This window comes from Globicephala melas, chromosome 11 (genome assembly GCF_963455315.2).
Source record: "Globicephala melas chromosome 11, mGloMel1.2, whole genome shotgun sequence".
Lineage (NCBI taxonomy): Eukaryota > Metazoa > Chordata > Mammalia > Artiodactyla > Delphinidae > Globicephala > Globicephala melas.
This window is the reverse complement of record NC_083324.2, coordinates 59,467,031-59,492,142: the sequence shown is the minus strand read 5'-3', so window position 1 is coordinate 59,492,142 and position 25,112 is coordinate 59,467,031. Positions and strand designations below refer to the sequence as shown.

The following is a 25,112-nucleotide window of genomic DNA, read 5'->3' as shown; positions in this document are numbered from 1 at the left end:
TTAGAAAATATAAAGAAGAACCAAACAGAGCTGAAGAATAAAATAACTTAAATGAAAAATACACTAGAAGGAATCAACAGTAGATTAGATGATACAGCAAACTGAAAGACAGAGAGGTGGAAATCACCCAAGCTGAAGAGAAAAAAAAAAGGAATAAAAAAAAATGAGGACAGTTTAAAAGACTTCTGAGACAACATTAAACATACTAACATTCACATTGTTGGGGTCCCAGAAGGAGAAGAGAGAGAGAAAGAGGGAGAGAACTTTTTTGAAGCAATAATAACTGAAAATTTCCCTAATCTAGGAAAGGAAACAGACTTCCATGTCCAGGTAGCATAGAAAGTCCCAAACAAGATGACCCCAAACAGGTCCACACCAGGACACATTATAACTGAAATGACAAAAGTTAAAGATAAGGAGAGAATCTTAAAAGCAGCTACGGAAAACTAACTAGTTGTACACAAGGGAACTTCCATAACACTGTCAGCCAACTTTTCAGCAGAAACTTTGCAGGCCAGAAGGGAGTGGCATGATATAGTCAAAGTGATGAAAAGAGAAACCTGAATCAAGAATACTCCACTCAGCAAGGCTTTCATTGAGATTTGAAGGAGAGATAAAGAGCTTCCCAGACAATCAAAATCTAAAAGAGTTTAGCACCACTAAACTGCACTAACATTTACAAGAAATGTTAAAGGGACTTCTCTAAGTGTAAAAGAAAGACCACAACTAGAAATATAAAATTACAAAAGGAAAAAATCTCACTGGTAAGGGCAAACATACAGTAAAGGTAGTATATCCACCACTTACAAAGCTAGTAGGAAAGTTAAAGGACAAAATCATCTATATCCACAATAAGTAGTTAAGGGGTACACAAAACAAAAAGATGTAAATATGATGTCAGAAACATGACACATGCTGGGGAGGAAGTAAAAATGCAGGGTTGTTAGAATGTGTTTGAACTTCAGAGACTATCAACTTAAAATAATCACATGTATATATACAATATATAAACCTCATGGTAACTAAAAGCAAAAATCTATAATACATACACACACAAAAAAGAGAAAGGAATCCAAATGTAACTCTAAAGAGAGTCAGCAAATCACATGGGAAGAGAGGCAAAAGAAGAGCAAAGAAAAGAACAGAAAAAGAAAAAAAAAGGAAGAATGAAGGAAACTATCAACAAAAAGGCAGCCTAATGAATGGGAGAAGAATATTTGTAAATGACATACTCAATAAGGAGTTAATATCCAAAATATACAGAGAACTCATACAATCAAACAGTAAAAAAACACACAACCCAATTAAAAAGTGGGTAGAGCATGATACTATACATAGGGAATCCTAAAGATGCTACCAGAAAACTACTAGAGCTAATCAATGAATTTGGTAAAGTAGCAGGATACAAAATTAATGCACAGAAATCTCTTCCATTCCTGTACACTAATGATGAAAAATCTGAAAGAGAAATCAAGGAAACACTCCCATTTACCAATGCAACAAAAAGAATAAAATACCAAGGAATAAACCTACCTAAGGAGACAAAAGACCTGTATGCAGGAAACTATAAGACACTGATGAAAGAAATTAAAGATGATACAAATAGATGGAGAGATATACCATGTTCCTGTACTGGAAGGGTCAACACTGTGAAAATGACCATGCTACCCAAAGCAACCTACAGATTCAATGCAATCCCTATGAAACTACCAATGGCATTTTTCACAGAACAAAAAATTTCACAATTTGTATGGAAACACAAAAGACCCTGAATAGCCAAAGCAATCTTGAGAAAGAAAAACGGAGCTGGAGGAATCAGGCTCCTGGACTTCAGACTATACTACAAAGCTACAATAGTCAAGGCAGTATGGTACTGGCACAAAAACAGAAATATAGATCAATGGAACAGGATAGCAAGCCCAGAGATAAGCCCACACACATATGGTCACCTTATTTTTGATAAAGGAGGCAAGAATATACAATGGAGAAAAGACAGCCTGTTCAATAAGTGGTGCTGGGAAAACTGGACAGCTACATGTAAAACAATGAAATTAGAACACTCCCTAACACCATACACAAAAATAAACTCAAAATGGATTAAAGACCTAAATGTAAGGCCAGACACTATCAAACTCTACAGAAGAAAACATAGGCAGAACACTCTATGACATACATCATAGCAAGATCCTTTTTGACCCACCTCCTAGAGAAATGGAAATAAAAACAAAAATAAACAAATGGGACCTAGTGAAACTTAAAAGCTTTTGCACAGCAAAGGAAACCATAAACAAGACCAAAAGACAACCCTCAGAATGGGAGAATATATTTGCAAATGAAGCAACTGACAAAGGATTAATCTCTAAAATTTATAAGCAGCTCATGCAGCTCAATATCAAAGAAACAAACAACCCAATCCAAAAATGGGCAGAAGACCTAAACAGACATTTCTCCAAAGAAGACATACAGATTGCCAACAAACACATGAAAGAATGCTCAACATCACTAATCATTAGAGAAATGCAAATCAAAACTATAATGAGGTATCACCTCACACCAGTCAGAATGGCCATCATCAAAAAATCTACAAACAATAAATGCTAGAGAGGGTGTGGGGAAAAGGAAACCCTCTTGCACTGTTGGTGGGAATGTAAATTGATACAGCCACTATGGAGAACAGTATGGAGGTTCCTTAAAAAACTAAAATTAGAACTACCATAGGACCCAGCAATCTCACTACTGGGCATATACCCTGAGAAAACCATAATTCAAAAGAGTCATGTACCGCAATGTTCATTGCAGCTCTACTTACAATAGCCAGAACATGGAAGCAACCTAAGTGTCCATCGACAGATGAATGGATAAAGATGTGGCACATATATACAACAGAATATTACTCAGCCATAAAAAGAAATGAAATTGAGTTATTTGTAGTGAGGTGGATGGACCCAGAGTCTGTCATACAGAGTGAAGTAAGTCAGAAAGAGGAAAACAAATACCATATGCTAACACATATATATGGAACCTAAAAAAAAAAAAGGTTCTGATGAACCTAGGGGCAGGACAGGAATAAAGATGCAGATGTAGAGAATGGACCTGAGGACACGGGAAGGGGAAGGGGAAGCTGGGACGAAGTGAGAGAGTGGCATGGACATATACACACTACCAAATGTAAAACAGGTAGCTAGTGGGAAGCAGCCACATAGCACAGGAAGATCAGCTCGGTGCTTTGTGACCACCTAGAGGGGTGGGATAGGGAGGATGGGAGGGAGATGCAAGAGGGAGGAGATATGGGGATATATGTATATGGATAGCTGATTCGCTTTGTTATAAAGCAGAAACTAACACACCATTGTAAAGCAATTATACTCCAATAAAGATGTTTAAAAAAAATGGGTAGAGGACCTGAACACACATTTTTCCAAAGAAGACATACAGATGGCCAACAGGCACATGAAAAGATGCTCAACATCACTAATCATCAGGGAAACTCAAATCAAAACCACAATGAGTGATAACCTCACACCTACCAGAATAGCTGTTGTCAAAAAGACAACAAATAACAAATTGTGGAGAAAAGGGAACCATCATACACTGTCAGTAGGAATGTAAATTGGTGCAACCACTATGCAAAACAGTAAGGAGAGTCCTGAAATAATTAAAAATAGAACTACCATAAAATCCAGCAATTCAACTTCTGGATATTTTTCCAAAGAAAACAAAAACACTATTTTGAAAGGATATATGCACCCCTTATGTTAATTGCAGCATTATTTATAATAGCCAATATATGGAAGCACCCCAAGTGTTCATTGATAGATGAATGGATAAAGAAGATATATATATGACAGAGGCAAGGCAGATTTGGGAAATTTCCTGATACTTAAACAATCAATAAGTGTTACCAAAGAGTGACAAACAGAATTGTTGATAATATTTTAAGATGCGTACGTGGGGATCATTAATTTTCCTTTGTGTGTTTGAGTTTTTTAAAAGTCTTGTGAGATAAAAATATATGTTAAATATTTTAGTTGTTATCTATGCTGGAATTCTTCTGAATAGATCATAAAATAATTCCTAAGTCACCTCAACAATAATTGTTCTTATTAACAATTTTGTATTTTTAAGCAAAAATGTGTAGTTGACACAAAGATAAATAACTCATACTGTTATTATAACATATTATTGTAACCTAAAAACTGTTAAAAATACTATAAGAACTCTAACATAAATTTGCTCTGTTTTTTTTTTTTACTTGCTTTTTATAGGTATTATAGTTACCTGAAACAAAAGAACCTTCAGTAGTAAATCTAACATTGGATTTTGCTGGAGACTCTGCAGCCTCCCTGGCAGTGAGCACAGGGACAGGTGCAGTGAGTGACAGGCTGGGAGAAACCTGCGACATTGTTGGGCCGCCCTAATGGAGCACAAGCTTGTGAAGAAGCTGCATGTAGATTTCACCCTCAGTACCAGTGAGGCATCAAACCAGAGAATTTCTAGCAGGCCCATGAGCATGCAATATGGTTTCTTGGAAATATGCACTTTCCCACCCCAAAGTGGTCCTTTGTACAGCTAAACTAACAGGACAATCAGAGCTCTTACCCTAGCAACAAAAACTTTAACCCCAAAGATTCATCATTGTCCTAATCAATCCCTGTACGTTTATTATTACCAATGACTCTCCATTTTAGCTTTTGGATCTTTAGTATAAGCACATGTTTGGAAAAGTAAACAGTGAAATAATCAATGTTCACAAACATGACAGCAGCAAAATCAGCCTAAAATCTGATAATCATATCTAATGAAGTAACAGAGTTTTGGCAATAAGATTACAGGATTATTCTGTTACATAAAATTGTATAAAATAAGAATCTGAAAAAATTAGAACAGCAAGACCTTTTTATTTGAATATTAAACTATTCCACTGTGCTCCTGAAAAAGAAATAAACCCAAGTTTTCGTGATTGCTAAAACAATGCATCAACTTTTTAAAAAATCTTTTTTCATGTTTGTTTGTTTACATGCTTCTTTTTATTGCCCAAAGTATATTAAATATGCATGTGTAATACAAAACATCACACTGCTACATTGCTTAGTTTTAACTGATTTGTTTTCATAGTATCAGAAGAGAAAATAATTGAAAACAAAATCATATGGGTTTAGTAATCACACATATATACAAATACCATTTTGTAAATGAATAAAAGATAAAACATTCTTTATCAACAGGCCTCTCGTTTGATATCAGGTTGTCACACGTGACAACTGTACAATGTCAAGCCATGCTTCTTCAGTGTACAAGGCCATGTTCAAACTTGGAAAGGAGGATGATTATGATGGTTAAAAAGTCCAGCACTGTGGACCCAGGAACATTCCATAAATGTTGCTTGATAACAATGTGGTTGTACAAAATAAATATTCTTAAGGAAATAACTTATGTTAACATTTGCTACTTTTACTTAAATATAAATAAATCCCATTGAAAACATAAAAAGTATTTGCTTTTTTCTTATTAATGTATAAAATCCAGGGAGAAAATCATTTTCTAGGCTGATGGCTTCTTTACATAATACAGGGGTGCCTGTATCTTTTCGAATTAGAGTTTTGTCTGGGTATATGCCCAGGAGTGGAATTGCTGGATCCTACGGCAACTGTATTTTTAGTTTTTTAAGGAACCTCCATACTGTTCTCCATAATGGCTGCACCCATTTACATCCCCACCAACAGTGTAGCAGGGTTCCCTTTTCTCCACACCCTCTCCAGCATTTATTATTTGTAGACTTATTAAAAAGATTAAAAAAACCTAAAAATATAAAAATAAAAAGCTTCATATATTGAACGATCATATATGCTTGTCAAATAAGAGCTGAGGTGAATTTTTTTTAATTCAGTGTCTGCAACGTCATTGTCTGCTCTCTGGGTTTCAATTTTGTGGTCACCTGATAGACCATCCACTGGAAGTGTATGTCCATGTTCATTCTGTGGGCTCTGGTCATTGTGAGGTGGAGCCTGGGCAGGGCTAATCATCCTGGGGGTCAATAACAAATATCAGTGCTCCTGTTCCCTGGTTATAGTCAAATACAGGGTCAAAAAGTCAACGTGTCTCAGGAAGTCCCAAATCTGAAAATTAACAAAGCAGTTAAAACCTACAGCTAACATTATACTTCATGATGGAAGACTGAATACTTTCCCTTTAAAGTCAGAAACAAGTCAAGAATGTTCATTCTCACCACATATAGTCAAGATTATTTTGGAGCTTCTAACTAGTTCAATAAACCAAGGAAAGAAATAAAAGGTATTCAGGGGACTTGCTTGGTGGTGCAGTGGATGACTTCACACTCCAAATGCAGGGGGCCTGGGTTTGATCCCTGGTCAGGGAACTAGATCCCACATGCATGCCACAACTAAGGAGCCCATGAGCCACAATTAAGGAGCCCACGAGCCACAACGAAGGAGCCTGCGAGCCACAACTAAGGAGCCTGCCTGCCACAACTAAGACTTGGTGCAACCAAAAAAAAGAGTCAGTGGAATGTGCAAAGTCTTTAAAAATAAATAAATAAAAAGTATTCAGATTGCAAAAGAAGCAGAAAAACTGTCTTTATTCATAGACAACAAGTTTATCTATGCAGATGATCTAAGGGAATCTCCAAAAAGGTACTAGAACTAAAGAGTAAAAAAAGTGTAAAAAAAAAAAAAAGAACTAAAAAATGAATTCAGCAAAGTTGCAAGATACAAGATCAATTTACAGAAATCATTGTATTTCAGTTGTCGGGTCAGCAAGATGGCAGAATAGGAGTTTTCTACCATCATCTTCATCCATGGATGAGACTATCTTTGTGGGAGTCCAGGGGTCCAGCAGAGAGGTTCTAGCACACCACTGAACAAAAAAATCCAAGAATAGATGGACTGAAGATGGTAAGAACAGTTTCACTTTACCCACATCACCACTCCCCCAAGGTGGCACAGCTTAGTACCAAGAGAAACCCCCTTGGACCATAATTTCTCCCATGGGAGTGAGAGGTAGTGAATGAGCTGGTCCACCCAAGCCATGCTGAACGCTGCCTAAGAGGTCCACTTCTTTCTTGCCTACCCAGAATCCCAAGGTATTTGACATGGCTAGATAGGGGAGAGGCTGGGTGCAGGGAAGAGAGATGGGAATTACAGAAACCAGGACCCAGACTCAACAAAGGGCTGAGGATCCTACTGACTGACAGACTCCACCAGGAGGCCTGCCCACCAGCCCCCTGGGACACCTCACATGCAGACCCCCACAAATAGGACACCCCCACTGGTCTGTTCATAGATTGTAAGAATAATATTGTTAAAATGTCCTTAAATGATCTACAGATTCAATTATAATCTCTATCAAAATCCCAATGGCATTTTCATGAAATAGAACAAACAATCCTAAAATTCCTATGGAACCACAAAAGCCACTGAATAGCCAAAGAAATCTTGAGAAAGAGGAACAAAAGCTGAAGACATCACAATTCCTGATTTAAAGTTATATTACAAAGCTATAGTAATCAAAACAATGTAGTACCGGCATAAAAACAGATAGACCAACAGAACAGTATTGAAAGCCTAGAAATAAAACCACCCATATATCAACAACTAATCTTTGACATAGGCATCAAGAACACACAATGGGGAAAGAATAGTCTCTTCAATATATGGTGTTGGGAAAACAGGATATTCACATGCAAAAAATAAAATTGGACCCTTATCTTACTGTATACACAAAAATTAACTGAAACTAAATTAAAGACTTAAATGTAAATCCTGAAACTGAAAAACTAATAGAAGAAAATGTAGGGGAAAAGCTCATTGACATTGGTCTTGGCAATGATATTTTTGGATATGACACCAAAAGCACAGACAACAAAAGCAAAAATAAACAAGTGAACTGCATCACACTAAAAAGTTTCTGCCACAGCAAAGGAAACTATCAACAAAACAAAAAGGCAACCTACAGAAGGGAAGAAAATATTTGTAAACCATAAACCAAATCTCTTTAAAGAGAGATTAACATACAAATATATAAGGAACTCATACAACTCAATAGCACAAAACCAAATAATCTAAAAATGAGCAAAGGACCTGACCTTATTTTTCCAAAGAAAACATACAAATGGCCAACAGTTATATGAAAAGGTGCTTAATGTCATTAATCATCAGGGAAATGCAAAGCAAAACCACAGTGAAATATCACCTTACCCCTGTTAAGATTGCTATTATAAAAAAGATAAGAAATAATAGGGGCTGGCAAGTATGCGGAGAAAAGGGAACCCTTGTGCACTTTTGGTGGGAATGTGAATTGATACAGTCACTGTGGAAAATAGTATGGCGATTCCTCAAAAAATTAAAAATAGAACTACCATACGATCTAGCATATATCTTCTGGGTATATATGCGAAGGAAATAAAATCTGTATCTCAAAGAGATATATGCACTCCAGTGTTCATTGCACCATTATTATGATAACCAAGACATGGAAACAACCTAAATGTCTGTTGACAGATGACTGGATAAAGACAATATGGTACACATACACAGTGGAATACTCTTCCACCTTAGAAAAGAAGGAAATCCTGCCATTTACAGCAATGTGGATGAACGTGGAGGACATTATGCTAAGTGAAATAAGCCAAACACATAAGGATAAATACCACATGATCTCATGTGTGGAATCTAAAAAAGATGAACTCGTTGAAACAGAGAGCAGAATGGTGGCTACCATGGGCTGTGGGGGTGGGGGAAATGAGGAGATGTTGGTCCAAGGGTACAAACTTCCAGTTATACGATGAGTAAGTTCTGGAGACCTAACAGATAGCATGGTGACTATAGTTAACAATAATGTATTGTATACTTGAAATTTGCTAAGAGAGTAGATCTTAAGTGTTCTCACCATGCACACACCCAAAATGGTAACTCTGTGAGTTGACAGATATCTTAATTAGTTTGATTGTGGTAATCTTTTCACAATGTGTAATAATATCGAAACAGCATGTGGCACACCTAAATGTATACAATTTTTATTTGTCAATTATATTTCAATAAAGCTAGAGAAAAATCTATTTTATTTCTGTAATAATAATGAACAATCAGAAATTGAAATTTGAGAAATCATACCAATTACAATACCATCAAAAAATATGAAATACTTAGCAATTAATCTGACGAGATATATAAGATAACAAGATATAAAATACAAGATACAAGATAACATCTGACAGTGAAAACTACAAAATGTTGTTGAGATAAGTTAAACACCTACAACAATTAGATAAACAAGAAGATAAAGCTGAAAGACTAACACTATTTGATTTCAAGACTTATTGCAAAACTACAGTAATCAAGATGGTGTGGTACTGGTGTCAAGATAGATAAATTCATCAGTAGAATATAACTGAAAGTTCAGAAACAGACCTACACGAATATGGACAACTGGTATTTGACAAAGGTGCAAAGGCAATTCAAATGAAAACTATTCTTTTCAGCAGCTGGTCCTGGAACAATGGTATATACATATGCATACCTCACATCATATACAAAAATGAATTCTAAATGGACCATAGACCTAAAATTAAAACCTAATTTTAAAACTTTCAGAAGAAAACAAAGAAGAATATTTGTAATCTTGCTTAGATACACCACCACCAAAAAAAAAAAAATTGATAAATTAGACTTCATCAAATGTAAGAACTTCCCTTTGAAAGACAATTTTAAGAAAATGGAAAGAAAAGCCATAGACTGGGAGAAAATATTTGCAAATCACATATCTGTTAAGGACTTGTACCCAGAATAAATAAACAATTTTCAAAATTCGATAAGAAAATAAATAACTCATTTAAATAACAGACAGAAGGTCTTAACAGACACTACCAGTGAAGACATACCGATGGCAAAGGAACACATAAAAAGATGCTCAACATTATTACGTTATTAGTCATTAGGTTAATGCAAATTAAGATTACAATGCAGGGGACTTCCCTGGTGGTGCAGTGAATAAGAGACTCCCTGCTCCGAATGCAGGGGGCCTGGGTTCGATCCCTGGTCAGGGAACTAGATGCCACATGCATGCCACAATTAAGGAGCCCTGAAGCTGCAACTAAGGAACCCACCTGCCGCAACTAAGACCTGGTGCAACCAAATAAATAAATACATATTTTTTAAAAATATCACAATGCAGGGCTTCCCTGGTGGCGCAGTGGTTGAGAGTCTGCCTGCCGATGCAGGGGACGCGGGTTCGTGCCCCGGTCCGGGAAGATCCCACATGCCGCGGAGCAGCTGGGCCCGTGAGCCATGGCCGCTGAGCCTGCGCGTCTGGAGCCTGTGCTCCGCAACGGGAGAGGCCACAACAGTGAGAGGCCCGCGTACCGCAAAAAAAAAAAAAAAAAAAAAAATCATAATGCAATATCACTACATACCTATTAGAATATCTTAAATGGAAAAGACCATCCCCTCAACAATTACCGAAATGAAGGGCATGAGCACATTTGGGCTCTAGCCACATACGTGCTGCTGTTTACCAAGAGCTTAACTGGAAAACTCCCAACGGCAACCTATGACAGTGCGTTTCTATTGAACTTTTACCAGCAGACTAGGAAAATTGTTTTTTTTTTTTTTTGCGGTACGCGGGCCTCTCACTGTGTGGCCTCTCCCGTTGTGGAGAACAGGCTCCGGACGCGCAGGCTCAGCGGCCATGGCTCACGGGCCCAGCTGCTCCGCGGCATGTGGGATCTTCCCGGACCGGGGCACGAACCCGTGTCCCCTGCATCGGCAGACGGACTCTCAACCACTGCGCCCAGAGGGAAGCCCCTAGGAAAATCTTTTAAATGCAACCCTCTCCTAGACATTTAAGGGATTTAGAAATGGTTAACTTACCTGTGGCTTTTGGGGAGATCATCATGGTAGGTCCCTCCTGTTCGCAACTTTCTTTTACAAGCCCCAAATTTAGTTGGAACAAGTGCACTTTGTGAAAATGCAAAAACTATAACAGTCGTATCTAATACCACCTATGAACATAATGTCATGTGCTCATTTAGACTGGCAAAAACGGACCTCCGACGAGAAATTAAATGTCTGCTGGGCTTAAATATCACACACACATTAAAGTCAGCTTAAACAGTAACAAGGGACAATATCTCTACCAAAGAAATACGGCACAAAGTCAAAGTGACTTTGATAACTACTGGTTTCTTATTTGCTCAATGAGAAACTTTGTACTCTAAAATCAGACTATGAGACACTTTGTTCTTTGAAAATGTATCAGTAAGAACGAAATGCCCCTCTCTTGGCTGGTCTCTTTGATATAGAGAACCAGCCTCATATCTCACACCTGGCACAGGGGTTCCTGGATACATCATTTAATATCTACCTTAATTTGTAGTTCCCAAGTTACCAAGACCTTTGCAGTCCAGACCTAATGTTGAACTCTTTACACGCGGCCCTATAATTGCTTTTGACCCTATCAGAACAGTTTCACTGACATTTCACCTACCTAAACCCTTCCTTAAAATCTCATAACTCCATTCCTTTGTCTCCTGAGGTTATTCCGCTGTATGGCCTCGCTCACTGCAGGCCAGGGTCAGAATCATAAAGGTGATTCTGTGGGAATACAGGTTCGTCGGACTACAGGTGATCTTAGGCTGATGGGGAAAGGAGAAAAAGCTTTACATGTCCTCAGATAATACCTGTTTTCACACATTTTATCTGTTCACAATCGTTCGTGTGTTTTTTAAAGAAAACGGTTGGTCACGATTTCACTAGTAAGCATTTTAACACCATTGATCTATTATATAAGCCACAATTTTGTTCTAAAACAGAAAACAGAGAAGTTGGGAGAGAAAGGTCACCTAATGACTCCACTTGAGCAGCAGAAGCTTCTCGAGGAGCGCATGCGCAGTAGCTCAGTCTTCCCGCGCCCCTCCGCGCGCGGAGCGGTCTCGGCGCGGCCGGAACTACATTTCCCAGCGGCCCGCGCGGCGGGCGAGGGTGTCCGGAACTCTGGGAGGGAGGCCAGGCCTCACGGGCTTACTGGGCCGCTGCTCAGGGGAAGCGGTTTGCAGCCCTTTCTACCGCCGGTGGCGGAGGCGGCGGCGGGGAGATGGAAGACCCAGGGTCGGAGGTGAGTAGCGGGCTGGGCCCGGCCTTGTGCAGAGTCCGGGGGGTGCTGGGCTGTACCTGGGGTCTGGGGGGCTTAGGGGGCCTGGGGAGCTTAGGGGGTCTGGGGCCTAGGAGGCCAGGGGGTCTGGGGGCCTGGGCCTGGGGGACTTGGGATCTGGGGCCTGGCGGACTAGGGGCCTGGGGGTCTGGAGGCCTAGAGTTTGGGGCCTAGAGTCTGGGGCCTGGGGACCTAGTGGGCCTGGGGGAGAGGGCCCCGCAGCAACAGTGGCCGCCCGGCTCGGGGACCGCTGCTCGGCGCGGGCGCGGCGTGGATTCCGAGGCCGACTGCCTCTTGGGGGAAGCGTGCTCCCTGCTCCTCGGAGAGAAGGGACGCGGAGGGGCCCCTGCGGTCCACGGACGCGAGCTCGGGCTCGCGGAGGCTGGGGCTCCGTTAGGTCTCCGCGAGAGCTTTCGTTCTTCGTTCCCTTAGGAAAAATCTTCTGTAAGTGCGGGGTTGTCTAGATAACCGTGTTTTGGCTTATTTTATAGATAATAGAATGTGTCCCTCCAGCTGGGCCTGAGGCGTCCGAGTCAACACCCGAGGAAAATGAAGATGACATTCAGTTTGTTAGTGTAAGTAGCGACGATATTCGGGTTTTTCCAAGTCAGAGACTATGCGTGATAAGCCGTGATGTGATTACCTCTCACCTGTTTGTTCTTCATGCAGCAAACGTGTGTGAATGTCTGATAGAGACTGTACACTGTGGAGTAGGGCATAGGAGTAGGGAATTTGCCTGAAGAGGTGTCTGAGCAGCCCCAGTAGGCATCACAAAGCCTGTGGCCTGCGGTGCGTGTTGTACCCTGAATCTCGCCTCTCCCCCTGCACTTAGAGCCTTTCATGTATGCAGGGTTGTGGTCTCCTAAGAGTGTTTTGAAATGAGACAAGAGTAACTTCTAAAAGATAGCACACAGGTTAGGGAGAAGGGGCGGCTAGTGATGAGGAATGAGGTAGAAAACCAGAAGGGCTGCAGGAACTCAACTTCTGAGCCTGTGTGTCTCCATAACGTGAAGGCGGGTGGCTTGAAGACTTCACTAAGCTCCGAGCTCATCCTGTTACAGCACAGTCCAGCAGGCGAGGTTCACAATGAAGGGCCCGTATCACCAGGAGCATCCTGTATTTTTCTGTTTTTATTCCCTTCGGACAGTAGTTTTCAAGCATTAGTAAGTAGAAGTGTGTGGATTCCCGGGCCTCACTCCAGACCTATGGAATCAGAAATGGGAGGTGGGGCCCAGGAATCTTCATGTTGGTGCAGGGGTGTATGAAGCTGTGAACACACTTTATAAAATATTGGTTGCAAAAACTGAAGGGGGTGCTATGATACATTTGAGGATAATTTCCACCCCACACTGTTAAAGTTTTACAAAGGCTCTGCTTAAAGTAGTATCTTAGTTAGCTAGAGAATATTTCTACTGTGAACGACTCTTTTTGAATATTGTAGTTAGTTGAGGTTTGCTGTTAAAGGTGTATAATCTTTTTTAAAGGTTTGCCTGTTTAATTTTTGTGTGTTTCTTAGTTACTGTAGGTTTATGGCAACCATGTAATTGACTTGGTTTTTTTTTATATTTTTTTTCAGTTTTTTTTGACATCTTTATTGGAGTATAATTGCTTTACAATGGTGTGTTAGTTTCTGCTTTATAACAAAGTGAATCAGCTATACATACACATATATCCCCATATCTCCTTCCTCTTGCAAATGACTTGTTTTAAAATCAAACAAAATTCCCTCCCTAAAGGTTGTGGTAACATTGTTTTTATGTTCTAGTAGGGTTATATAGAAATTCTTTAAAAGATCAAGATCATTTCCTTGACATTCTTCGCCACAATAGTGCATGTGGTACTTTTTTCTTGACACTTGAACTTTTATAAATTTGGGGATACCAAGAAGGATTGTATGCTGACTTTGCCTCCCCATGTGGTGAGGAGTAAGTGATGTAGGTGTGGAAATTGAAGAGCCATGATGTCTGTTTTTGTACTGAAAAACATTTGGAAAGAGGATTGCAGGGTCATTAGGAAAAATAATTTAGGTTCTTCCTGACCGTGGTATAAAGACAATGAATAGGATACGATGACCTTGATGGTGTTTTGTGCAGCTCTAGCTAGGCGTGACACAAGTGTTTATGATTTGTGTGCCTTATTTTGAGAAACACAGTAGGATTCTACAAAATTAAGGTTGGAGAAATAAATGGGTGTAATTTTGTGTCATACTCTCAGGATTAAATGCATAATCATGTTATAAATTCTGACTGAGTTAATATTAATATTAGCTTGTGTTAAGGTGAGATTTAGACATCTTAATTTACATTTTATTTTAAATATAGAGAATTTTTTGTACCTTTGCATCCAGAGTAGTGTACATCCAGCTTGATAGAACCTCTTAGAAATAGCCTTGTTTACAATTAGAGGATTGAAGATTTGACAGCTCAATAAGAAATGAATTATATGCACTGAGTGGAATTGCAGTACGAAAAGAATCTAGTAAAAATATTCCTGTTGCATTTAAATGGTGCCACATAAAAATGATCATTTAATTCTCCTTTAAACTACATTCAGATCAGAATTTACTTCCTCTCACCCCATCCTATGCTGGGTTCCATCAGGATGTGTTTATTACTATGTTTCTTATAGTACCATCCAAAAAAGATGAAATGCTACTGAGTACAATGCTCTGCTTGAGGGTTCTCAGATACAAAAAAATTTTTGTGTTCTTTTTATATCTTTTATCAAGAATGTTACTACTTGATGTATTCTGGTTTGGATTCCTTAGTTTTTTCGTATAAATCTTATTTTCCAGCCTCAGTCTGCATTATGGCACAGCATCCTCTTTGTATGCTGCCATATACATAAGCCCCAAACTAAACACAATATGCTGAAAGAAAGGAATGATGAAAATTGGGGAGTACAGAAAGAGCTCTTATCTTTGGTGTAAATTTTCCTGAAGTGCAGTGTACATGCAGAAGAGGGCACTTGCTCATTATTCTCCTTGCCCTCACTCTACTTTAGTATTAAATTACCATTTGTCTGCATTGGTTTTCTTCTTAACTGATCATCCCACATTTCATACGCTCTTAATCTTCTTCTTCTTCTTTTTTTTTAAAAATAATTAGCAGTTCAAGTTTATTTTTTATTTTTTAAAATATTTGTTTATTTGGCTGTGCTGGGTCTTAGTTGTGTCATGCGGGATCTTCTTTGCAGCATGTGGGATCTTCGTTGTGGCCTGCGGGATCTTTTTTTTGTTGTGGCACACAGGATCTTTAGTTGAGGCACATGGGATCTTTAGTTATGGCATGTGGGATCTAGTTCCCTGACTAGGGATTGAACCTGGGCCCCCTACATTGGGAGCATGGAGTCTTAGGGAAGTCCTGTCTCCTAATCTTCTTGAAGCACAGCTTTAATGTGGTTCCCGTCTGAACACTACTAGTTGATTCCTTTGCCTGTAAAATAAAATCTAGGTTTTCAACTCGGGTATTTAAGGCCTGGTCTATGTTGAAGGTAGTATGTGTGTAAAGAAAAGATTGAAGAGATTTGATATTTGGTTGCGTAAGGGTATGGAGGATGAAGCAGAGATATCAAAGAACTCCATGCTTTTGAGCTTAGATATGTAAAAGATTATTGATAACCATCCCAGTTAAAAAATACTGTACCGTGATATCTGTGTCTTTTTAACATTATCCCTGGTCTATTTCCCGTTTCCAAAGGAGTACATGGCTTTTTTCCTCTATATAGGTTTAGGCTCTTTTTGGGTTTTGTCGTCATTGCATATTGGTCTTCTCTGAATCTTTACCTCTGCTGGTTCTGTTTCTGATTATTTTGCACCACGGGTGAGGCCACCTCTTCACAGGAATTCTTGCTAATTCCAACCAAAAAACCCCTAGTGATTGTAAAGGCACATTTGGTTTGAATGATTGTTAATGACTTGTAAATTTGCTGACTTCCTTTTTAGGAGGGACCATTGACTTCCTTTTTAGGAGGGACCATCAAGACCTGTTCTTGAATACATTGATCTGATCTGTGGTGATGATAAAGAGCGTAGCACCTATCATAGTGATGTAAGTATATTATATTTGTGTTTCTTCCGTTGTGTCATTAAGTGCAGTATGTGCTGGAGGTGGCTTGAACTGGCTTGCAAGAATTGTTTGTTAAATTTGAGCTGATTGTTAAACATAGCCATTATTAAAAATTCAAGTATAACTCAGCCATAAGAAAGAATGAAATAATGCCATTTGCAGCAACATGGATAGACCTAGAGATTATCATACTAAGTGAAGTAAGTCAGGAGGAGAAAGACAAACACCATATGATACCACTTACATATGGAATCTAAAATATGATACAAATGGACTTATTTACAAAACAGAAACAGACTCACAGATATAGAAAACAAATTTATGGTCACCGAAGGGGAAAGATAGGGGAGGGATGAATTAGGAGTTAGGAATTTGCAGATACAAACTACTGTATATGAAGTGGATAAACAGCAAGGTCCTACTGTATTTTGTAATAACCTATAATGGAAAAGAATGTGAAAAAGAATATATATAACTGAATCACTTTGCTGTACACCAGAAACTAACATAACGTTGTAAATCAACTATACATCAATTTAAAAATTGAAGTATATAAAAACTTAAAGGTAAATAGATTATCATGTTTAAGGTAATAGATGCTCAAAACTCTTCATACCCTAATATCTACACACTTGAGGTTATTTACATCTGTTGTACTGTGTGGTAGGAATATGGTATAACAATGTGCTCCTGAAGGAAGATGGAAGTGTTTACAGCAAGGTAATTGGCAAACGATTGTACAGAGCAGGGCGTGATTTATTATTTGTTGATTGTCTAAACTGAAGGAAGTGATGGATGAAATGTTAATGCAGATTAAGCCTAAAAACATGTCTCTAACTACTAGGCTCTATGCTATACAAAACATTGAGGAAATCTTGCAGTATTTGAAAACTCTTCATTGATTCAACAAAGATGTTGATGTTATCATTGATGAATGAGTGGAGTTCTGATATACATCTTTTTTTACATTTTTCTTAATAATGTAAATGAAAGTATCAACCACTCTTCACACTAGAACTATACTTGTAAATCATATGAGCAACTTTTCTGTTGAATTGGGTGATCATCAAAAGTTCAGTCAGATTTTGTGACCTTATTATTGGCTATAGAATTTAAAAAACTGATAGTGCATTTTTCAAGAAATAGCAAGTCATATTGAAATTATAGGTATAAACTGAAAATCAAGGTAAGTATTCTAGTTTAAAATTAATTTCTAAAATTATATAAAGAAATCATTAACAGAAGTTTTTACATTAACCCTAAAAGTGTTATCGTGACTTTTACTTACATATGTAAAATTATTTTTCAGATTTTGTTCCCTAAAATACCAAAACGACAGGGTGATTTATTGCATTTTTTAAATGCGAAGAAAGTGAAAACAGGCACAGAAAGTAACAATAGGAACAAAAACTATTGTGGATTGTCTAAGTCTAAGGAATCAAATTTCAAATATGTTGAACAACCAATCATTGAAGAAAAGCCATCATGTTCATCAAAGGAAGAAATGGATAATCTTGTGCTTTCAGATTGTTGGAATGAAAAACAAGCATTTATGTTTACAGAACAGTACAAATGGCTTGAAATAAAAGAAGGTAAATTAGGATGTAAGGATTGCTCAACAGTTCAGCATTTGGGATTGAAAGCAGTAAAGCATGTCCATGTGTCCAAGGAGTGGATTGCATATTTAGTAACCCCTAATGGCAGTAATAAAACTACTAGACAAGCTTCCCTGCGAAAAAAAATTAGGGAACATGATGTTTCTAAAGCCCATGGTAAAATTCAGGATTTGTTAAAGGAGTCAATTAATGACTCAGTTTCTAATTTAGTGCATAAACAAAGTAATAAAAATATTGATGCTACTGTGAAAGTTTTCAATACTGTTTATAGTTTAATAAAACATAATAGACCTTTATCTGATATTGAAGGGGCAATGGAATTACAAGAAAAAAATGGAGAGGTCAGTTGTTTAAATACACGATACGGTGCAACAAGAATAGCAAAGCATATTGCAAAAGAAATGAAGATGACGATATTTAAGAATATTATAGAAGAAAATGCCAAAATCTGTATTGTAATTGATGAGGCATCCACAGTTTCAAAGAAAAGGACCTTCGTGATTTATCTCCAGTGCACAGTTCAATCGGTTCCTGCACCCGTTATGTTATTTGTTGCTTTGAAAGAATTGGTGTCAACCACAGCAGAGTGTATTTTCAATACATTATTGAGTACTTTAAATGATTGTGGTTTCACTAATGAATATTTGAAAGCAGATTTAATTGCATTTTGTTCTGATGGTGCTAATACAGTGCTGGGAAGAAAGTCTGGAGTAGCTACAAAGTTGTTAGAAAATTTTCCTGAAATCATTATTTGGAACTGTTTTAAACCATCGATTGCAGTTGTCCCTTGATGATTCAATATCTGAAATAAAACAGGTGAATCATTTAAAAATATTTCTCCATGAAATTTATTCTAATTATCATCAATCTAATAAAAATCTAAACAAGCTTTTAGAAAATGTAGCTAAAGATCTTGAAACTGAAATTGTTAAAATTGGCCGGATAATGGGACCAAAATGGGCGGCATGTAGTTTACAAGCTGCTACTGCTGTATGGCGTGCATATCCTGTATTATATATGCATTTTTCTCATTTTCATTCTGGTTTGGCAAAGAGATTAGCTAACATTAATTTCTTGCAAGACCTTGCTTTAATGATTGACATTCTTGAAGAATTTTCACTACTTTCAACTGCATTACAGTCAAGCTCAGCTAACATTCAGAAAGCACAAAAATTGATCAAACGTACCATAAAAGCCTTGGAAAATTTAAAAATTGGTGCTGGAAAGCATGAATCTCAAATTGAAGGTTTAAGTCAGATAAGTTTAAAGATATTCCATTTAATAAAAATAATAAATTTAATGCCCTTCCTAGGAACATGTTACTAGAAAATATAATTCAACACATGAACTTACGTCTTTTATCTGACAGGAACCATGATGAAAGTATTTTTAATTATTTTGATTTGCTAGAACCTTCTACATGGCCTTATGAAGAAATAACTTCACCATGGATAACTGGTGAAAAAAAATTATTTCATTTGTGTGAAATTTTAAAATTCGAAGTTGATTTGAATGATTTTCGGGAATTTGTAAATAATAATGTAAAGTCAAACAATGTTTCAATTCCTACAACCGTACAAAAAGCTAAAAGATAGCACCATTGCAGTCAATAGTGCTGAAGCTGAAAGAGGTTTCAGTTTAATGAACATAATTTGTACAAGGGTGAGAAATAGTTTAACAGTAGGTCATATATCAGATTTAATGACTATAAGTTTGTTGGGAAAAGAGTTAGCTGATTGGGATGCAACTCCCTTTGTAAAATCCTGGTCAAATTGCAATCACAGATTAGCTACAGATACAAGAGTTTGACAAAAGTCAACAAAAGTCTATGAGAATCAGTTGGCTATATGGAACGTACAAGAAAGAGTATTGTGTGGGAATTCCCTGGTTAGGTCTTGGCGCTTTCACTGCCGTGGCCTGGGTTCAATGCCTGGTCAAGGAACTAAGGTCCTGCAAGCCGTGTGGTGCGGCCAAAGAGAAAAGAGTATTGTATATGATTTTATCATTTGTAAATTGTATGCTGCACATCTTTTAAATGCATACATTTTTATTTCAAAAGCCAGTTGTTAAACATTATTCAGCACGTTGCTGTTTAAAAGGCATTCTCCAAAGAGATAAAGTTGATTGTTTTTAGGAGCAATGGGTTTTTAGAGGTTGGTCCATGTCTGCTAGAGTGAGCCAAATACATATTTCAGGGAATCCTATACAGAACATCCAACAATTCCATTTTTGCTTTGTTTTATTTTTTTGTGAGGATACGAAAGAGTAATATAACCCAAATAACTTCTGAGCCCTGGAAGTTATATCAAATAAAAGAGAAATGGAATAAAAACTGCAAGCCTTGTGACTTTTGTCTTTCTCATTTCCAGATCTGCACTATCTAATATGGTAACCACTAGGACCATGTGGCTATTAAGCATTTGAAATGAGTTCAGTAGGACTAAGAAAGTAGATTTTTAAATTAATTTTAATTAAACATAAAAACTAAAGCAGTGTGAAATATTTTTGTTGAACTCAACTTATTTGTTTTTTTTAAAAATACATTTAATTTTGTTATCTTGCTTAAGGTGTGATTGTTGGAATGTGCTTGTCAGACTCCATGTGCTATGTCTGGTATTATATATAAACATCACTGATTGAGTTGGTGTTGGATTCAATGTAAATTATTTTTTACTATGAATCAATGTAACATAGTGTATTTATCTGAATATTTTATGCTGACAACAGGAATTACAGTGATTACTTCTGTAAATCATAGTTGATAATTGATATACTTGTTTTACTTACTATTTTTCTAGTTTAGACATGAATATGAACGAACTTTAAATTTTAAAATGAAGGCATACTGAAAAAGCAGCAAGTAGAACTGCAGAAGCTAGTCCTACAACTGGGACAGTAAACAAAGACTGGAAGAAGGTATGTTGCAGATTTCACAGTGAATGACGATTGCAGTTTGTTGTGGCAGAGAAAAACAAGCTATAATTTAACAAAAAATAAGACAGTAAAGTAACAATATTGAGACAGTTCCAGCAAATGCATAATGAATGGGTGAATGAAGTTACCTTTCAAAAGTCAAAAAAGAATTGAAATTTAGTCGCCTGAAATCACAATGAAATGTCCAACAGAATTTTTTTGAACAACTTTTAAAAGGATTGAGTTTGTTAAGTTTGGCCAGATATAAAACAGCTTGGATTCTTGCATGAAAAAGAATTAGTTTTAGATAGATGGAGAGTAAAGTTCATTATTTCAGTTATAGAAATTGTTAGAAATTTATGAGTTAAAGCCTAAAAACATCTTATAAAAAAAGTACAGAGTCTTCAGTTGTCACCAGATGTTGCTTGTAGAATACAGGAACTTTTAACAATATTAAAGATTAATTGATTCAAAATATGAAAAATTACAACTACTTTTCTTTAGCTTTAGATGAGTTATGTAATAGAAAATGTGCTGTCCAAGTAATACTTGGATTGCGTTTTGTCTCATAGGACTTAAAAATTTACAAAGAAATAATTTAAATTCATGACCTGTATAGCTATATTTTAATCTTTAAATTATCAAAAGAGTTTCATCTAGATGAGAAAAAAGTACTTCTTGTCACAATAAATGGCATTCCAGCTAGGTTAGGTCAAAAGTCAGATTTCACTGGAATTTTTAAATGAGCTTGGTGTTTCCCCTATTTCTTCATTCCACTGTGTGGTACAGTTTGAGAGTACTTGTGCTCAGTTTTCCGAAATGATCTCTATGATGCTGTCATGGGTACAGTTGTTACGTGTTAAGTGCTATGAGTCAACATCAGCTTACAGGATTGCTGAACAAATGAAAAGACAATGAATTTAGTGATTTGTGTACTCTGCCAGTTGGTTGAATTGTGGAAAAGTTCTACAAAACTTAACTGTACCGTTAACACCAGTTCAAGATGTTCTTGAAACAACAGAAATGCTAGCCAAATATTTAAATAATCAAAGAGAAAATTGGGCCGTTTGTTTTCTGCTCAGTATTAAACAGAATATGAATGATCTAAATTTGAAGCTCCAAGTAAGGGAAAAAGCCTACTTGTGCTACCTAGACAAGTACTAGAATTTATTTATTTATTTAAAATTTTTTTAAATATTTATTTATTTATTTATCTTTGGCTGCATTTGATCTACATGGCTGTGCGCGGGCTTTCTCTAGTTGCAGTGAGCGGGAGCTACTTACTCTTCATTGCAGTGCGTGGGCTTCTCATTGCGGTGGCTTCTCTTGTTGGGGAGCACGGGCTCTAGGCACGTGGGCTTTGTTGCTCTGCGGCACATGGGATCTTCTTGGACCAGGGCTCCAACCCGTGTTCCCTGCATTGGCAGACGGATTCTTAACAACTGCGCCACTAGGGAAGCCTCTAGAATTTATTTTGAAATTGAAACTTTAAAAAATAAAAGTCAGAATAACTTTACACATTTTTCTAATATGAATTGGTATGCATAAGATTTTAACTGTTTTTGACAGGTAAATTTACTACAAAAACTACAAGAAAAATTTGAAAAATGTTACTTATTGATAAGTTTAGAGTTGCTTTTCAATTTACTCAGTAACTCTGAGTTCAGTGTTAGCAATACTGAGCTGACACAAGATTTATTGAATTTACTTAACTTGGACAAATGTAGTTTTCAAACTGCTGTGCTTTTGCTCTGAAGGCAAATCAATTTTTTTAAAACAGATAAAGAGGATTTTTCCAGTGTGGATTTAAAAAGTAAAGGAAAAATTTTCTTTCAGGTACTGGCAAACTTAAATGTGTTTGGAACTGTATGGGTATGTGAATCTACTTTTTTCAACTGTAAGTTTTATGAAATTTATGTATAGATCAAGTATTTGTGATGAAATAGGCATTCAGATTAATTGAGATGAGCTTTAAGTATAAAATACACATCAGATTTTAAAGACTTAGCATGTAAATCATCCCCATTAATAACTATATTGATAACATGTTGAAATAATATTTTGGAAAAACTGAGTTAAATAAAATATTAAAATTAAATCCATCTATTTATTTTAACTTTAGAATTACATATGTAATTAGAATTACATTATAATTCTGTTGGACAGTACTCTGTATCTGATGGTACTCTCAAATCTGGGTTTCTCTAATCCAGACCTCACTCTTGACTTCAAGATCCATCGTCAACTGCCTTATCATTTTCACGTGTTGTCCCATAGGTATCCAAGCTGAATATGTCCAAAGCTGAACTTATGCCTCACCATATGTGTTTTGGAGAATGGCATGACTATCCACCTAGTTTCTCAAACTTGAAACTTAGAAGATATTTGAAACCTTTTCTTTATCTTGCCTTTTCTCTCTCACCTTTTAAATATCTCTGAATCTATATTTTCCTCGCTATCATCACTGCCCTTGTTTCTCTTGCTTAGAGTACAATAATAACTTAATAACAAGTCTCACTACCTTCATTCTTGTCCCTTCCTAATCCATCCTCCACAGTAACTCAGAAATGGCTATTCTGAAATACACATTTATTCTTATAACTTTTATTGGTCAAGAAGACATTCAGACTAATGACAGAAAACCCAACTAAATCACTTGAATGGACTTATCATTTTGAATAACAAGAAATCTGGAGATGGCTTCAGGCTTTGCTTGAGTAGCTCAGTGGTATCATTGCTATGTTACCTGGGATGATTTTGGCCTTTCCGTTAGGGTTATAGCATGACTGGCACAGTTTTACACATGCTGGATTTAAGGCAAGAAGGCAAGGGTTGGAACAAGCCCTGGATATCAAAAAATCAAAAGGTTTGCCAGAAGGCTTTTCAAGTAGATTTTCATTTCACTGGCAAGAACTGTATCAATGTGGCCATCCTTCATTGCAGTAGAGGCTTGGAATGTGAATTTTTACCTTTCCTAGCTTCTGTAATAAAGGTAAGCAAGGGGGGCAAGGGGAGTGGATGGTAGTTTAGCCAGTCTGTGAGGTTTACCATTTTTCTCCCCTACTGAAAATCCTTCACTAGTTCCCCACTTTCTTCAAGATAGTAAAGTTCAACCTTTCTGGTTTCCTTATAGTAAGAGTTCATTTTTTTTGTCATTTTCCCCTACTAGGTAGTGAGTTTCTTGAAAAGAGTCTATAACCCTGGTTATTAGCAATGACTAGCACATAGTAGAAGCTCACTAAATGCTTGCATAGTATTGGACATTTCCTACATATCAGTTCATTTTTTTTTTTTTTTTTTTTTGTGGTACACAGGCCTCTCACTGCTGTGGCCTCTCCCGTTGCAGAGCACAGGCTCCGGACGCGCAGGCTCAGTGGCCATGGCTCACGGGCCCAGCCGCTCTGCGGCATGTGGGATTCTCCCGAACCGGGGCACGAACCCGTGTCCCCTGCATCGGCAGGCGGACTCCCAACCACTGCGCCACCGGGGAAGCCCATATCAGTTCATTTTTATGAATCGTTTACATCTCCAAATTTTCCTATTTCCCAGTGAACTTCTAAGGGAAATAAGATACTCTTTTGTTTTAAATTTCAGGTATATAGTTACGCCTTATATAACCTTTCATGTTTACTTTGAAGAGAAATTGAGGTACTCTTAAAAATGAGTTGAAAATATTTCCTGTTTTTTTAATATTGTAGAGATTTCAGGGTTTGGACAGAGAATTTTCAACAAGATTTTTATATTAAGCATTTTTTAAAAATTGCAATTGATAGTGTGAAAAACAAAAACATCTTATAACCAACTTACCTTATAATCAGTACTGCTACCTGGTTTATTGCTTAAGTTTGTGTTTTAATTTACAAGCATGTTGGTGCCAAGTGATATTTCTTTACTTGTCATGAGTTAATGAGGAAGGTGAGGAACAGTCTTAATATAAAATTTATATTCATCCACATTAGAGGAAAATGGTGCACTTTGGTAATCCTCAAGTTTTGAGAAGTGGTGCCGATTTGACCAAAAAGCATGGGAATGGTTAAATAGGCAAATATAAAATACCATTTTTTCTTGTTGATTTCTTTAAAAGAAAGCAAAAGTTGTAACATTATTTTGTCATTTGTACTAGACACATGACAAGTAGAGCAGGGGTCCCCAACCCCTGGGCCATGGACTGATACTGGTCCGTAGCCTGTTATGAACTGGGCCGCACAGCAGGACGTGAGCGGCGGGTGAGCGAGCAAAGCTTCATTTGCCACTCCCCATTGCTTGCATTACCGCCTGAACCACCCCCCAACACACACACAATACACCCCCCCCCCCCCGCCAACGTGGAAAAATTGTTTTCCACAAAACCGGT

The 25,112-nt window shown here is 37.3% G+C and overlaps 2 protein-coding genes across 5 annotated transcripts in view; both read left to right on the top strand.

Annotated features, from left to right (window-relative positions):
- The window catches only part of BEND6 (BEN domain containing 6), a 52,115-nt gene extending 46,607 nt beyond the window's left edge, over positions 1-5,508 (top strand). For 3 of the 4 annotated variants that reach the window (XM_030841003.2, XM_060307932.1, XM_060307933.1), the window contains one exon: positions 4,266-5,507. The gene's annotated coding sequence lies outside the window, so the exon portion shown is untranslated. Of the gene's footprint in view, positions 1-4,265 lie in introns of all 4 variants that reach the window. The other variant, XM_060307931.1, reaches the window with a different exon arrangement.
- Positions 5,509-11,983: 6,475 nt separating this feature from the next.
- KIAA1586 (KIAA1586 ortholog) lies at positions 11,984-20,636 on the top strand. Its single transcript, XM_030841018.2, is given in 7 exon segments — positions 11,984-12,126; positions 12,654-12,737; positions 16,131-16,211; positions 17,539-18,606; positions 18,608-19,088; positions 19,091-19,436; positions 19,438-20,636. Coding segments are annotated over 7 exon segments (2,559 nt in total). The 5' UTR covers positions 11,984-12,105; the 3' UTR covers positions 19,916-20,636.
- Positions 20,637-25,112: the final 4,476 nt, after the last annotated feature.